The sequence below is a fragment of the Castor canadensis genome, chromosome 13 (genome assembly GCF_047511655.1).
Source record: "Castor canadensis chromosome 13, mCasCan1.hap1v2, whole genome shotgun sequence".
NCBI lineage: Eukaryota > Metazoa > Chordata > Mammalia > Rodentia > Castoridae > Castor > Castor canadensis.
The window spans coordinates 64,865,680-64,883,781 of NC_133398.1; the positions used below are offsets into that span (position 1 = coordinate 64,865,680).

Here is an 18,102-nt window from a genome sequence, read left to right on the forward strand (position 1 = left end):
ATCAGTTATTAGTATTTTGTCACGATTAAATAGAAATAATTCTAGTTGACAAATAAAGTCGTGTTCATGGTTCTACTCTTCTCCCTCTATTTCAATCCTACTTTAATGGTCAAACCTAGAAGTCTCCAGGCCAACATTTGGTGTTTAAAAACCAATTTATAGACAATTATTGTTTCGTGACTTGGTCAAAAAATAGCCAACACTTTTCTCAACCTACAAAATGAAGAGGTTAAAACAGATTTTAAACCTTTTCTAATGATAAAGTTGTGAATTCAACTTCAGCCTCAATATTCTTAAGGCCATGTGAGACAGAAAACTATTTTAGATGCAATTCTTTTTCAGCTGTAATGTGAAAGTTGTATTTTGACTTCATGACATTGTAATTATTCTGTACAGTTTTAAAATGACATAGTTAAAAAGCATGCTTCAATAGCAAAAATGTCTCCATTTTCCAAAGTCTGTCAAAAATTAGATACTCAGAATGGGAATAGAGAACATGAACAAAGTTTTATGGTTTATTTATTTATATTGTGTGTATGTGTTTTTAAGACAGGGTTTCCCTGCAGGTGAACTCGCTGTGTGGCCCAGACTGACCTTCTGCCTCTGCCTCTCAAGTGCTGGAATTACAGGCATGCACCACCACCTCTAGGTGTATTTTTAAAGAGACAATCAAGGAACTCTGAACATTGACTAGTTACTTGATAATAAGAATCATGGGACTTTATAGGATTTGTTATTATGCTTTATGTATCGGGGTTCCTAAAACCATTCCCAGGTAAAATGATTCATTAGAACTCACAGGACTTCTTACACCATGGCAGATACCTGTAACTATTGCTACCGTTTACTATAGCCAAAGGGAAAATCAAAAATCAAAGGGAAAGGACCAAAATCAAAAGTGACTAGAGGAAACTAAACACAAGCTCTAAAGTCCTGTCCCACTAAGACATTTCCTCCAATCACAAATTGTGATAACATACAAAATATGGTTTACCAGGATAGTTTAGCAAAATTCTCAGTTATTAGGGGCTAGTCACATAGGTACTCACATATGCCTAGCATATATCAAAATTCCAGCTCCCAAAAGCAGATGTTCACATAAACCATCATGAAAATAGTCCTAAAATCTAAGTTTCCAAACATCAATCAAAGGCCAACTAACTAAGCAGACCTTTTGAAGAATAATATCCTCAGATCTAATGTCAACTCTTTTCTGCAAATTCTTTAAAAAGAATCCTTTTACCCATTTTGTCAGTTGGATGGGGAAGCAGATGTTAAGATGAAGGTAACACCTATGAAAGACAGGAGAAGAACCAGAACTACGTAATAGGGCCCTTAGACCATGATCCTGGTCAGTTGTGTTGAACAGAAAGGAAGTCTGGCAAAAAGTGTCCCAGAATGTGGTACACCTCTGTGGTACAAGTTTTGGCCAACCCAATATTGAGCTCAGTTGTAGAGATTAACCACAGAGTCCCATAAGGGGCAGAAATTGCCAGGCCCTATAAGTCTTGTCACACTTAGTCTGTATGAGAGATACCAGGAAAGAATATAAACCTTGGCTCAAACACTTCAGATCTCAAAAGTGCTATTTTTGAATGTTATTAGCTAAGTCAACTCCTTACAGCTGGTCAAATAAGTTTTTGAAGGGAGAGCCAAGCAGCATACCCACCAAGGTCACTATAGTCACATTATATATATAAGGCCATTTATGACAAATGATGTAAGGTCTGAGATTCTCTTCAAAATAATCCAGTGGTGGTCAGAGATGCTGGTACAAATAATACAAAATTGGCCATGAGTTGATAATGGTTGAAGTTAAGTGATGGATTCATTATATTGTTTTCTCAACTTCTGCATGTGTCTAAAAATTTCTATAATAAAAGCAAAATAAAAATGCTGCAAGTTAAAATCCAAAAACTAGCTAAACACCAAAGGATTGCTCCAAGTTCTTTTTGTCCCATTATCAAAACAAAATTCGAAAGGTTAGTACCCAAGGCTCATAATAAAGATGAGCAGCCTCCTGCTCCAAGTCCACTGTGCCCCTTACTTCTGCTGCCCAGAGACAACCACTTTCAATTCCTTGCTATTTCTTAATTAAATCTGTATTTTTAAATAACATGCTTATACTGTATTTTTTAACTTCTACTCTACCCATATGCCATATCCAGTTCACTTGCCTCCAAATCTTCCTTATGATTACTAACACATAAAAGAAAATTATAATAACCCTTATAACAGAAGTAGGAGCCATTTTATCCTAATTTTGCAGATAAAGCACTGAAGTTAAAAAACTTAAGACATATTTCAAACTGACCATCTGACTCTAGGCTCCATAATTTTAAAAAGGGTTTACAAACTTTCTTGCTCTTTAGCATATCATATAAACTATATCATGTAATGTTTTTAAAACATAAATGACTAGACAGTATTCATGGCTAAGTAGTGAGTACACTTTAATTAATTTCTTTCAGAGTTTTATCTTCCTTGTATGTGCCTATTTTTACATTGAAGACAAGGGTTCCAACACATGAAACCCTTCCATGATACACACAAACCGTATTTAAACCACAGAAGGTGGGAACACAGAATTCCATGCAAAGCTAATAAGAAAAATGTTTTATTAAGTTTCTGGTGTTCTTAAAATCAAGAACGAAAACCTGTAAGCAGCTGTACTCAAGAGAAAGATTATTCAAGTATAGACAGCTACTAACAAAACATTCTCTTTCCCATGCAGTTTAATGTAAAGTTGAAGCTACCTCAAATTAGTCCAAGTAGCTGATGTTTTCCAGCATTTGCACTGAGGAGAACTGACTGTACTGACTGTATGAAACATTTTGGGAGAGTGGAAACTTGAACAACTTCTAAAACAGGGCTTAAGGTAAATAAGGACACCATTCATCTGCAGGCAAGTTCCAGTTCACAAAATATTTAATGTCATACCATATGCAAAAAAGAAAGCATTTCTTACTCAAAAAGATAACATTATGAAGTTTCACACCTTGAATTTAGATCTTACATACAATTGTGAGTAACTTACTTAAAACTGCTTACTCTGAGATGTTACATATTACATGGAAATAAATCTCATTTTTGAACATAAAAAAATGGTGGATAACTGTTTTGATAATAATGGATACAATATAATTAGGTTAAAAACACCAATGTCAAAAAATAGGATACTCCCAAGTATTACCTAAGAATACTTATCAAAATAACATTAATTATTAAGTAAAATCAGCAGTTTGATTTTATTGCTAGGTATTTTCCAAAGTTATAAAAAACAAATACCAAGTAGATATTTACAGGAGGAAATTAAGGTTGAAAGATTCTCTAATAACAAAAACCTTAGCAATGAAGACCTAAAATTCAAGCCAAATTCTCAATCTAGTACCTAAACTATGTAGCCTGTAAGCGAATCACTGCTCTATATACTTATTATGCCCCTGGTATAACTATTTGAAAAACAGATTCCTGGGCCCTACCCAAGGCCCACCTAAGGTAGTGACAGGGAGAGATCCCCTCAGAAATCTGCATCCTAAACATCTTACCTGGGTAAATCTGCAGTGTTTCTGACCATCATTGAGAAACACTAATGTAAAAGGATGATGCATCAATTTGAAAAGTCAAAATCAATTGATATCTACAAAGTCATTCTTCTAAATACTAAGTGATCTTATAACACATGTAAGAGCAATGGTAAGGTCACGTGTATGTCTAACTTCTTCCATTCTCCTTTTGATTATCATCTATTTGGAACCCTGCAAGTCACAGAAAGTTAAAGGAAATATTTGAAGTCTTTAGTAAACACATCGGTAACAAACAAAAAGCAACATGGTACACTGGTCACTGCACCAGGGTTCTGAGATTAAACTCTTCGTTCTGGCTCCCAACATTCAAGATCAACATGACATCAACTTCAAGAAAATTCTACTCTCCCATCAAAATCCAGAAATCATTTCATTTAATATCACTCGGAACACTTTTGGGATTCCTTTGGAAATAGATCACGACATCAATACACTCAAGACAATCAGTTTTATTACTTTATAGAAAAGTTACTTCCATCTAAAAATACCACTTGATTTTATTCATAATTGGCTCACTGACTTCTATTTGTAATAGCCACAATTAAGACTACTCAGCCTATACTACAGGCTGAGAATAGACTCAAAAATCTTAAAGAAGTGGTGGTACATGCCTGTAATCCCAGCTACTCAGAAGGCAGAAGCAAAAGGATTGGGACTTGGGAGGCCAACCCCAGCAATGTTAGTGAGACCTTATCAAAAAAGCAAAACAAAACAAAAGAACTGAGTCATGGCTTAAGTGGCAAAGCACTTGCCTAGCCAGCTGCAGGCCTTAAGTTCAAACCCTAATACCACAAAACAAATAAACACAAAATAGAAAAGAGAAAAAAAAAAAAGAGAGACAAAAGGGCTGGAGGCATAGCTCAAGTGGAGCCTGAGCTCCACTTGAGAGCACCTGATTAGCAAGGGAGAGACCCTGGGTTCAATCCCCACACTCCAAAAACAAAAACCCACCACCAAACCAAACCAAACAAACAACAAAATCAAAATCTACAGAACACTGGGAGCAATGGGCAACCCTCATTCAATTCCTCCTTAACAATATTTTTATATTTTGCCTGTTACATCCCAATCCTGATGCAATAAAATTATTCATTAAAGAATTGCTATGACCACCACCATCATCCATCGCTTTTTTTAAACTTTTTTTTTTTTTTTTTTGTGGCACTGGGGCTTGAATTCGGGGCCTGATGCTTTCTAGGCAGGCATTCTACCACTTAAGCAGCACCCCAGGACACATTCATTCTTTTAGTTACTGTTGCACCTGCATTATCCCCACACTTGCTATATGATTCCACTACCAGTACCTCAACCCCTAATCAATATAAACATGAGAATTCTATTCATCCTGGTTATATCTAAACTTGCTGTTTATTCCCTGCTAAAGATAAGCATCAGGACTAGAGGTGTGGCTCAAGTGGTAGAGCACCTGCTTTGCAAGTGTGGAGCCCTGAGTTTGAACCTCAGTCCCACCAAAAAAAAAAAAAAAAAAAAAAAAAGAGAAAGAGAGAGAAAAAAGGTTGAGCATCAAATTCAAAATAGGCATTGATAAGAATACTTTGGGCCACAATACAAACAACATATAAAGTAATCCTAGCTATTATTCTACTTTTATTAACAAATGGATCTTTTACTCCATCAGCACTTATTTCCACTTCAGCACACATATGATTATGTAAGACCATCATAACCACTAGCAATGAATGATATGACTTACTTCAATACTAGCAGAAACTGACTGAACTCCTTTTTACTTGATAGAAGAAGAATCAGATGTGTCTCAGACTTTAATGTCAAATATACCTCAGGTCCATTCATTCTGTTCTTCATAATTCATATGATAAATGCTTTAACAATAATCCTTTTCTTAAGAGCATTTCATAATCCCCACATGCCATACAACTAATTTTATTATCAAAACCCTCTGTTTGACTGCTTCATTCCTATGAATTCCTAGTTTCCTACCCCTGATTTCAGTATGGCCAATTTATACATTTATTATAAAAACTATATCCTAAACACAAGTTCTACGCATATGACACACCTCTATACCCATTATTATATCAAGTATCCCTCCTCAAACATAAGAATTATGTCTAATAAAAAGTTACTTTGATAGTTTTAATGTAATAGAGGTATGACATACACACCCCCTCTTATTTCTAGAATTATAGGAATCTTCATGCTATGGGGTGACAGTGGCTCACCCCTACAATCCTAACTCTTGGGAGGCAAAGATCAGGAGGATCAAGGTCAAAAGTCAGCCCAGGCAAATAGTTCATGAGTTCCTATCTCGAAAAAACCATCATAATGAAGGACTAGCGGAGTGGCTCAAGTGGTAGAGCACCTGCCTAGCAAGTATGAGGCCCTGAGTTCAAACCCCAGTACCACAAAAAGGAAAAAAAAAAAAATTCATGCTACTTAAGATGCCATATTCTACAAGGTCAGCTAAATAGGGTGGAGGGCCCATACCCTGAAAATACTGTTTGATATCCTTTCCTTACTAACTAACCACCATTAACCTAGCGAATCTCCTCTCAGGTACTATATTCATAATACTTAGTTCACAATGATTAATTTGAGGAGATTTAGAAATAAGCATACTACTCCCATCCTAATTACAAAGAAAATCCCCACTCTACAGAAGTTGTCATTAAATATTTTCAATACAAACAACAGCATTAGTAATTCTAATAATTGCTATTATCACAAATATGCTTCATTCAGGATAATGGACTATTAATAACCATTACTCTTAAGTATCACTTATAATAACCCTAGCAGTGCTTATAAAGTTACAACTAGCCCCATTCCACTTTTGAATACCAGAATACAAGGAATCCTACTTACATCAGGAATAATCCCATACATGATAGAATTTAATGCACATCAATTCTATTTTAAATCTCACCACCAATTAACCTAAGTGTAATCCTTACTTCAGCCATACTATCTAACCTAGAAGGTAGTATAAGAGGACTTAACTAGACTCACTTATGATAGAGTTTAGCCTATTCATCAATTGCCCATATAGGATGAATAGCTATCATCATGTACAACCCATCAGTAATAACTCTGAATCTATTAATTCATATTATATTTACAATATTTAACTTAAATTCTAACACATTATGACTGTCTCATACATGATATAAAAAACTAATAATTATCTCCATAATTCTTATCACTCTTATCCCTAGGAGGCCTACCACCAATCACAGGCTATCTACCTAAATGATTATTATTTAAGAAATAACAGAAAATAACATTTACTCTACATCCACTAACACTATTCTCATCTACTAACAACATAAAAAATGACCACTTGAAAGCATAAAACAAATATTCTGCATACCATCACTAATAGTATTATTGACCTTTTTACCTCCCTAGACTCCATAATATGAACAATGGACTTGGAATTTAGGTTAGGCAAACCAAGGGTCTTCAACGAAGCAAGTGCTTATATTTAATTTCTGAACTAAGGATTGTAAAACTATGTTACATCTACTGAGTACAAATCTAATGATAGCTATTATTATAAAACACCTCAATTAAGCTAAATCCTTACAAACTGATGGGGCTTTATTCTATGAAAATTTAGTTAACAGGTAAATATCCTAATCAACTGGCTTCACTCAAGCCATCTCACCATCAAGGAAAACAAGACAGGAGAAGCCCAAGCTTCTCTATAACATTTGCCATATGAACTCTTAATTACATCCCAGTGTAAGTTATCCCCAAAGTAACCGTAACTTTGACATTTCCATTTTATCTTAATCCTACAGTAAAACTTTGACACTGTAATAAAAACAATTTAACACATTTAGTTAAAAAAAAAAAACTTTTCAAATACTAATAAATTGTTGGTCTTCCCTACAGAAAAATGCATAAGTAAAGAACCTCTAGTTTATGGTATTTGTTCTGCAAAAACATCGTAACTAGAGATTAACACAGAAAAAATTTAAAGTTATGTGAACAACCCTATATACAACAGACACTGTTAATATAAGGTATTATAAACAGGTAGAGATAATACCTCTTTATAAGCATGCTTCTCCCAAAACGAGAGGCAGTTGTGGTTGCAAGCATGTGCTTTTTCTGAATCCAAATCTACCACCTACTAATACTGGACAGGATGCTTAACCTCTCTAAACCTCAGTTATTCCCACTTCACACATACAACAGTACTTCACTGAGTTTTAAAGTAAGAATTACATGAGAAAATCCAGTAAAGCATTTGTGCACTATTAGACACATGGGTTATTTTAACAGAATTACTAGATTAAGCTACTATAATTTGGGCATCACTATGAAAAGACTTAGCAGTCATTTTCCCACATTTAAAAACGGCAACTTTGCCTACATACAATTATGCATTCTTCAGATATAATACAGAAATATATTAACTCTCATAAGAATTTTCCTTCTTTACATACATACTACCTTGTTCAAATTATCAGATGTTTTCTAGTTTTCCTCTTAGAAATCAGCTAAAATTTATAAATTAAGACCTCTATATTAGACACTAAATTTAAAGCAATTAAAAAAAAAAAAGCAGGCCAATAATAAAATAGTTTTCTTAAATTTACCTCTTTAATTGGCCTACAGGACTGACTAAAGGTACACACGTTAAATCCTTGGTAGAAGAAGTTAAACACAATGCGTACTAAGTAATATGGTAACTGTGCCCTAAGAATTAAATATGGACCACATGACTGAGAACCTTCTGTCAACATTTCTTTAGAGGGCGGGGCACAGTGGTACACACCTTTAATTTTAGCACTTGGGAGGCTGAGGTAGGAAGATTGTAAAGTTCCAGGCTTGAACAGAGACTGAGCTGCTTCATCTAATGACACCATTTTAAAGAGAAGCATTTTACAATCAGGAGAATTTGAGACATAGTTCAGCCCTAGTTTAACTTCAGAAAGTTAAAAGGACTGACTGCTATATTTAAGAGCCCAACTTAAAAGGAAAACCATAACTAGACCTCAGAATACTCAACTACCATTTTCCCTACTTAAGAAAATGAGTAAAAATTTCCCATAAGCACATTATGAACATTACTTTCTATGCAAACTTAATAAGGGTAAATACTGCATAACAGAGAAATTGTCCCTCATATAAAGTCATCTCTACCATTTAGCTTGAACAAAATATCTCCTTTAGAAAAGCCTTTGAGTACTAATAATTTTGTCTATATGGAAACAAAATAGAAATAAAAATTAATTAAGGACAGGAGGTATGGCTCAAGTGGTAGAGTGTCTGCCTAGTAAGTGTAAAGTCCAGAGTTCAAACCCCAGTACCATTACCAAAAAAAAAAAAAAAAAAGGAACATTCAAGGAAGCTATAAAAGTAAACAAGTATAAGCTTACCAAAATGAAATAAGGGAAAATTTTGTGTTTTTTCCCTTATACTTAATGACTTATAATAGCTTATAGTACTTTGACATTTGCTTACATTTTTTTGGTGGTACTAGAGCTTGAACTCAGAGCCTCATGCTTGCTAGGCAGGTATTCTACCACTTAAGCCATGCTTATTTAATCATACTCCTTTTTTAAATCACAAAATACCATTAAAAATTTTCATTCAGGTTTAGTCTGTTCCTAGTAATCAGGACTTTGTAGAGTTGGGAAGAGAAGTAGCACTCCTCACAGCCAAAAATTACGTATGCCCATTTGAGTATGCTTTTAAACCTATTTAAATATTTCTTTGAACCCAGGTACCAGTGGGTCATGCCTGTAATTCCAGCTACTCAGAAGGCAGAGATCAGGAAGATAGCAGTTCAAAGCCAGCCCCAGGCACAACACAGGGCTGGTAGAGTAGCTCCAGTGTTAAAGCACCTGCCTTGCAAGCATGAGGCCCTTAGTTCAAACCCCAGTACCACCAAAAAAAAAAGTCTCTTGGAATCTAGATCTCTGGAGCAGTAATTTCTCTTCAAATACTAATCATGTTGGCTGAGTTCTAATAAAACAAGGGTAATAATAGATGAGTGATATAATAGCAATAAAAAAAAATCCCCCCAAAATCTACACTGCACCAGATATTTGAAGTGAACCTCATATTTGCTTGACATTTTCAGCAGTAAAATGCAAATCATAGAGTTGACAGCCTAGACAGAGAAAATATATATTCATAAGATAGACAAACTATATTTTTTCACAAGAAGCCTTCAACAATTCAGCTAATGTTCATGAAGGAACTGATAGAAAAGAGAATTTACTAACAGCAAAAATTGAAAACATCTCAAACCTTTTATAATAACCTCCTTTTCCTAAAGTCAGTGCTGTATCTATAATTTTGAGAGGAAAACGAAGATAGACTAAGGAAATTATTTCATTTATATTTTAGAACAATGTCCACTACTGTATCTTAAAATTTCTTAGTTTGTTTTTTGAAACTCCTCTACCTAATAAACATCACTAAGTCTGAAATGCCTATCATTCCCCACAGACTAAAAATTGTTTTTAACTCTGATCTGAATAGAGTGGGAATTGAAGATGAAAAAGAATACTTATTTATCTTGATCTGATTCTGAAAGCAATTTTGTTTTAATGGAGGCTCATTTCAAAGCCTAAGAAGTCATATGGCTTGGTAATAATTATCTATTGTATACTGTAAAAATTGCTGTTAAAATCCCTATAATTGCTCCTATAATCCCAGCATTTGGGAAGCTGAGGCAGGAGGGTCACTTGAGTATAGAAGTTTAAGACCAGCCTAGGCCACACAGCAAGAGAGCATCTCAAATAATTAACAACGAACAGCTCCATTTTAAATTGACAAACACCGCATGTCCTCCAAGTGTTCCAGAGGCAGGTTCTTGATCCTGCCTATGATACTTCCCTCATCTTTGCTAAAGTACAGCTTGTTCAAGCTACATTGCTACACTCAAAGAGATCTGTAGATCTGATTATACACAGATGTGACAAACAGGCAAATTGCTTACAACTTACTTAGAAGGAGGGTCAAGTTTAAGGCCAGGTTGGGCAAAAAGTGTAACAGACTCCATGTCAACCAACAGCTGGGCATGGTGGAATGCCTGTTATCCCAACTATGTGGAGAAGCACAAATAGGAGGATGGCAGTCCAGGTTACTGTGGGCATAAAGTGAGACCCTATCTCAAAATTAACCAACATGAAAAGGGTTGGCAGAATGGCTCAAGTGGTAGAGTGGCTGACTAGCGAGCACAAGAACTTGAGTTCAACCCCCCAGTACTGCAAAAAAAATAAAAAAGAGATAGCTCTCCTCTCTCTCTTCAATGCATCTTCCATTCAAAGACATGTTTAATGATTAAAATCAACAGGTAGTTTATCATACCTTTAAATTCATTTTTCTAATGACCATGGAGAATGAAACAAATTTATTATCACATCCATATCAAGTCATACAGATTCTTTCTAGGTGCTTATGTTATGCTAGCCTTTTGTTATTCAGGAGCTCAACTAGTTTATATACAGTATTTTATGCAGTTCTTTTATCTTGTTTTTTTAAGTTTCTTTTTTCTTTTTTTGGAGGTACTGGAGTTTGAACTCAGAGCCTTGTGCTTGCTAGGCTGGCACTCTACCACTTGAGCAACACCTCCAGCCCAGTTCTTTTATCTTTTGACATGTGAATAACACTGACTTACCAGTAAGCTTCTGTTATCTTTTATTTTGCAAAGAAAGTTCTGCTATTATATCTTTAGGTTGCCAGCACTAAAACATTTGTCATATAAGAGTATTTTAGACTTCCTATGCATGTTGGATTTAGGTTCCATTTTACTGACATTCATTCTAATCAAGAAAAGTTTCTCTAAGCTCAAGGCCCTGAGTTCAAACCCCAGTACTACCCCTTCCAACTCCCCAAAAAAAGAAAATTTTCTCCAATAAAAAAATAGCCAAATAAATGTTAAGGTGCTGTGTTTTGTGGTCTAACATTACACCAAACTCAAGCATTGGACCTATTCCTTGGAAAGTCTTACTCCCAAACCATCTTTAAGAGTCTCTAAAAGTATAAAATTTAATTAGCTTTGGTTCACTCAGTGTTTATTTTTGGCCAAATAATAGCTCTTTGATTAGCCAGAATGAGGTCCCCCAAGTAGCAAATTTCTTACTTATTTCTCCAGCTCAGCAAGATATAAAACTCAATGAAGAAATTAAACACTATTTGTTGGCAGCAGATAATACAGATGGCTGAAGTCTCCTATCACTACAGCAACTTGCCTCTGTGCCATGGCATTTATAAATTGAGGTACAGCTTATTATCAACACACTGACTCCAATCCCTTTCTACACCAGGCCCAACTCACCAATATTGCCAGCCTGGTCAATCCCTGGTCAATGAATATCTTTATCCTCATTCTCATTGTTGGTTCTATTATCACATATTGTGATAAAAAGCAATATACTGGCTTTTTATCAGAGTATTGGTAGTTTAGCCACAACCACAAGAAATATCAGAAAAGGAAAGGTTAAAGGGGTCTACTTTTGACACCTTCCCAGCTATCCTGGAAATACAAGTTTCTACCAAAGTTGTCTTATGCCACGTTGGGCTAGAAAAATTCATAAACATTCTTAAGATTTTGAATTCTTACATGTCAAAAGAATATGGTAACACAGTAACTTCCATGCATACTAAGGTAGCGTTTGAGCAGTGACTTAAGTTCATTTACTGTGTTTAGGGTTCATTAGTGTGTAATATTTAAATCCGTCTCAACAATAACTTTGTCTTTTTTTTTTGGCAATACTGGGGTTTGAATTCAGGACCTACATCTCGAGTCACTCCACGCCCTTTTGTGTGAAGCATTTTTCACAATAGAGTCTTGTGAACGATTTGCCTGGGCTGGCTTCGAACCACAATCCTCCTGATCTTTGCCTCCTGGACAGTTAGGATTACAGACATGAGCTGTCAGTGCCTGGCAATAATTTTTGTACTACAATTTCTTTAAATGGATACTAAAATTTAGTGTTAGAATCTAGGCTCTTAAAGACAAGTTCTTACCACCATTTCCATCATAATGTTTCAGAAAATCTTTTGTTTGTGGGAAGGAGACTGGGGAGTGACTATGCTAATGGGTATGGAATTTGTTTTTTGGAGTGGAAAAAAAGGTCTAACCTTAAGTTTATAGTCATGTACAGTCCTGTGAACATGTTTAAAAACTGAATTATACCCTTCAAATGGGTAAATGATATGTAAATTATCTTGATAAAAAGATGTTTAAAATATTTTATCTCATTCTAATCGCTATTGTATTACATGTTTTAAAATATTTTCTAAAACATTGTTAAAGTACGTATTAAAAAAATACCTAATACAATAAAGACATAAACAGAAACCTGAACGTCCTAAATTAAGTCGGATATCAGAATACTGAAAACAAACCACAACCACCTATGGGTCAGAAATGACTGAAAGTTAAGAGTCCTTATTATCAGATAACAATCACCAAACAAAGAAATAGATTGAACATGACTTCTTCAGAAAGACTATTTAAAATAATCTTGAAATGCAAGGTTTTGTTTCTATACACAAAAATATTAATGAAGTCCTCAACAGCATGAGCACTTACTCATCATACTCGATATGATAAATAATGTCTTCATCAGCAGCAACTGAGTATGAATTAGACGTAGAGGGTACATTGTCCAATTTATTTGTGTTCTCTTTGGAATTATGATTTACATTTCCATTAGTCCTTTTATAAGAATTGCCATTCTTCAGTGGAGTTTTGCCACGTGAATGTCCAGCAGAAGCTCTAGTAACACTATGAATATGTGCTTCAAACCAAGCACCAAGGCCGACATCTCTGGCATCCACCAATTCATTTACCTAAAAAAGGTTTAAAATTAGTTAATGAAGCTTAATTTCATCTATTGCTTCAAAAACCTTACTATAACTCACATTATTTAAGAACTATTATGGTAAACAGTATTTGCAGCTACTCATGTTTAAAGTGATTAGAGATATATCAAAACTATTCTTTCTGGATTGTACTATCTTAAAGTTGCTATTTACTAATATCAAACTTAATCTTCCTCTCAATTTCCTTCATTGAAACAGGTATTTTAACTACTGTGTATCCATGTCTATACTACACTTTGAAAGTATAATTCTTATGTAACTAAGGATCATTCTTGCAAAAGTCATCCAATAAGAATGCTAATAAAAAAAAAACACTTTATGATTTTGATACTTTGCTCCATTAACATCTTCATAATTCTAAAGATAACTACATAGTCAGTTCATCCAGAGAACAGTATTAAATAGAAAATTAAACTTGAAAATAAAAGAATTAGGTAGAAGAACAAGGGGAAGAGTCTAGTAAACTCATCTTTACAAATGGGAACGTTTAGTTATTAACTCTCAAGGCAAATCCTCGAAGAATAAAGATAAAATATAAGAGCAGGGGTATAATATACAAAAATGGACAGACAGTTGAGTAGATGATCCAGAACTAAACCATGTAATTTGACAAAAAGAAAACTCAATATTAAAACATAAGATAAAATAGAGAATTAAGAGTTAAGAAATGAAAGCACATTTTAAGAAATCACCTCCAAAAACATCTGAGGACATCAGTGTAAAAGGAAGAAGCCCTTTCAGGCCAACAACAAAGAGAAACCTTTTCAACCTTTTCTATCTTTAAGTCCCTAAAAAGAAAAACTGAAATCACCGACACATGATCATCATCTCATCAAGCTAGGTTTCCTTTGAGGTACCCTCAAGAGACCACTTAGTGTTATATTAATATAATTCTGACAGATGGTATGCCTTAGAGAGGAATGTATATACTAAAAATTAAATACTCATGCCATATATTATACAATTTCTTTTTTTTAATACAAGTTTCTTTACTTAGGTTTGTTTAACCCTAACAAACTTAATAATTACTATTTTATAAGTTAAGGAAGCGAAGACTCTCAGAAGTTAACTCGCTATAGGTGAAAGATAATAAAAATGGAAAAGCTAGGTATTTGAAGACGTCTTAACCTTGAAACTTGTGTTTTTGCCATTACACCAAGAAGCTTGATAAGACAGATAAACAGAAATTTCAAAAGTGATGAACTCAGAAATGAGGTGTTAAGGACTGGGTGTGTGGTTCAAATGGTAGAGCACTTGCTTAGCAGGTGTAAAGCCTTGAGTTCAGCCTCTAGAACTGCAAAATATAAAGAAATGAGTTATTAAAAATGAAAAGATTCCAAATCACCACACTGACGCAGAAGGTGAAGAGGGTACTGAAAAGCCAAAAAAGTATTAACTTTCACTATCATTGCAAACTGAAATTTAAGATTTCATATAGCACTACACAAATACTGCTGTAGAATCAAATGCAGCATGTAGTCAATGCTAAAACACTGCTGACAGTGAAAACATCTGGCATAGTGGTGTACAACCGTTATCCCAACACTCGGAAGGCAGAGGCAGGAGGATCACAAATTCAAGGCCAGCCTGGGCTATAGAATGAAGTCCTATCTCAAAAAAAAAAAACCAAAAACCCATTAAGCAGACTGGTGGAATGGCTTAAGTGGTACAGCACCTGCCTAGCAAACGTGAGGCCCTAAAGTTCAAATCCCAGAACCAAAAACAAAAAAAAAAATTAAGCAATATAAAGCTTAATATGGAGCAGTAAAAAGGTAATATTGAACCGGAAGGCAGATCTACCTACATATATAACTGGAAAAAAGAACTACAAGCTTAATTATCATAGTAACTATAGTGAACCATTCACAATAATGAATACAAACAGGTTGGGATGCTCTTATATTCAAAAGTTTCTGCACATCACACAGACATACTAAGGCCAAATTTAAATGGGTCAAACTGCACATAAGAGATGAGCTCTTTTAAAGAGCATTGAGTTTTAATGGCAATTCAGAAGAAAACTACTTAAACCCATATAATTAACATGAAAACAGGATACTGCCATGGTGACTTTCTAAGTAATGTAGAAGAAATTAAGAACTGAAGTAATTAGCCAGAAAATAACAAAAATGAAATGACAGCTGGGCATCAATAGTACAGATCTATAATCCCAGCACTTGGAAGGAAAGAGGATCATTTTGAGTTTAAGGTCAGACTGGAATACATAGTGAATTCAAGGCCAGCCTGGGCTACATAGCCAGACCCCAGGACCCTATCTAAAGAAGAGAGAAAGGGAGAAGGGAGGTAACAGGGAGAGAGGGAAAGAGAGACAGACACAGAGAGACAGAGAAAAAGACACACAGAGAGAGAAAGATATAGAGACAAAAGAGGAAAATTGAATGTGGGAGTATTTCGATTATATTACAGGATTTTAATTTATGAGAATAAGTAAAGGGCAAACAGCTAATGTCACTGGAAGAAGAATTATTTAACATTTCCCAAGGAAGACACACAAGGACACAGAGGGAAGCAGCAGACTTGGTCAAGAGGCAAAAGACACTAAGGGAAATCACAGCCCAGAGCCTTTACTATATTTTCCATGGGAAAGGCAGGATAGGGCAAACAGGGTAAAACTAGCTAGCTTGAATAATGTCAGTGGGCAGTAGTCTCCAGCTGGCTGGTACCTGGCCATGGATGATCAGGGTAGAAGAATATTGGACTGATGTGTGAAAGTTAGATGAGGAACTTGTTCCAGGATACAGAATCAGGACTGTTTGCTTTGTATGTGAAAGGCAGGCTCACTGACAAGTTGTTAACTATCTCTAAGAACTAGTTAGACCTTTCAATTCCCAATGCCAAACTAACAAACTATAAAGGAATTAGCTAGTCCTAGGGAGGACAGTCTCTCACCAGCCAGCAAGGCCCCTCAAAGATGTCAAAACCTCATAAAACATGGAATGTTAAAAATAAATATGGAGCTGAAAAGTCATGTGGGGAGTAAGTCAACCACATGAGCTGAATTTATCTGTACTAAAAAATACAGCCATATATAGAGAAAAAGCTTCCATGTCCAAATATTTGAAATTCAAGAAAAACCAACAAATTTGAAAACACACAAATACAACAAAACAAAACAAAAAACCCTCTGAAATATAGGAAGCAAGGAAGAACAATTTTAAAAATAATGCTAAATACCAAATATTGGAGGGCTTACTTGAGAATGTTTCTTTGTTCCTCTTGGGTTTGTTTTGTTTTGTTTGAAACAGTCTCACTAGTTTGTCCAGAATGACCTTGGACTCAAGGTCCACCTGTCTCAGCTTCCCAAGTGGCTGAGATGATTGAGTATACTTCTAAACACTTCATTTGTTCTATGGAAAACACTCCACAGCTCTGCAGATAAACCTGAGGGCAAGTCCTTCACGTATTACCTACAAGGTATAACCTTGAAGAAGCTAACTTGTCCCAGCTTCATACTTTGCAATGTTAGAACATACCTTGAAGTGTATTTGAGGTAAGGTAAAAAAATCCATATAATGTGCCAATCTAGTTAGGAAGCATGTAATATGTACAAATGAAACAATGGTCTTCTTTTTTTTTGTGGCACTGGTGTTTAAATTCAGGACCTCACACTTGCTAGGCAGGCACTCTTACCACTTGAGCCACTTTGCCAGCCCTACATCAACTGTCTTCTTACACCAAATATCAACATCTCATTAAAACTCAGCACAGTCTTATTTTCCCATTGCTTGGTAAACATTAACAGTTTACACTTTAAATACATTATCTCCTTTAATAATTATAATACAAAACCATTTCTATTTTCCAGTAAGGTTCAGACATGAAACACACTCACCTTCAAAAGATACATAGCTAGAAAATATGTGAGCTGAGAACATCGGTTTATCCAACATAATGTGACTTATTCACTTATACTGTTTCTTTAGTTACAAATCAAAAAAAATACAGTACATTTCTGTTTATACAAAGTTCAGAAATAGGCAAATCAGGGCTGTATAAATAGGTTAAATATCAGAAATAGGTGGTTAAAGATTAACAATAGGATAAAGGAAATTATTATCACAGCAATTTGGGTAGTAGTTACAGGTAGAGAAGAGGGAGTTATAATCAGGAAGGGGTACACAGGAAGTTCCTATGGCACTGCTATTGTTTTGTAATTTGGATGGTGTTTATAAACACTGACTTCCTACTATTTCATTAAACTATTCTTTTTGTATTGTCTATAGATTTCACAATCAAAAAAAGGTTAAGTATCAAGAATTGCAGCCATAGCAGCTGTTGCAAATTCTACAGCAAACTCTTCCACCACCAGTGTGTTCCAGATGCTTCTGACTAATCTCCCAACAATTAGAGAATTGTAAGCACTCAGACCTTGGCCAAAGATGACGCAGATGAGAAACAAGTATCAACACAATAAAATCCCAGTTAAAACAATGTTTTTTTAAAATTCTTAACATGGAAGTTGAGCATCTCTAGGGGAAGAAGGGCAAATATGCTTGCCATTACTATGCTACACTGACATCTACCAAAGTTAATGTTTACTTGGTGTAGATTCATTTGTCTGTTTTATTTACTTTTCCCAGGAAAAAGTATATTTTAATAGTTTTTCCTTTATAATACACTATGAGTTACCAAATTAAAAAAAAAAAAAAGAATTGCC

At 34.9% G+C, this 18,102-nt stretch overlaps 1 protein-coding gene across 3 annotated transcripts in view; it reads right to left on the minus strand.

Annotated features, from left to right (window-relative positions):
* The window catches only part of Uhrf2 (ubiquitin like with PHD and ring finger domains 2), a 72,697-nt gene that overhangs the window by 37,336 nt on the left and 17,259 nt on the right, over window positions 1–18,102 (minus strand). For 2 of the 3 annotated variants that reach the window (XM_074051908.1, XM_074051910.1), the window contains exon 3: window positions 13,132–13,391. The exons of the other annotated variant lie outside the window; for it this stretch is intronic. In XM_074051908.1, the coding sequence (XP_073908009.1) occupies window positions 13,132–13,391 (260 nt within the window). The remainder of the gene's footprint in view (window positions 1–13,131; window positions 13,392–18,102) is intronic. 3 annotated transcript variants of the gene reach the window in all.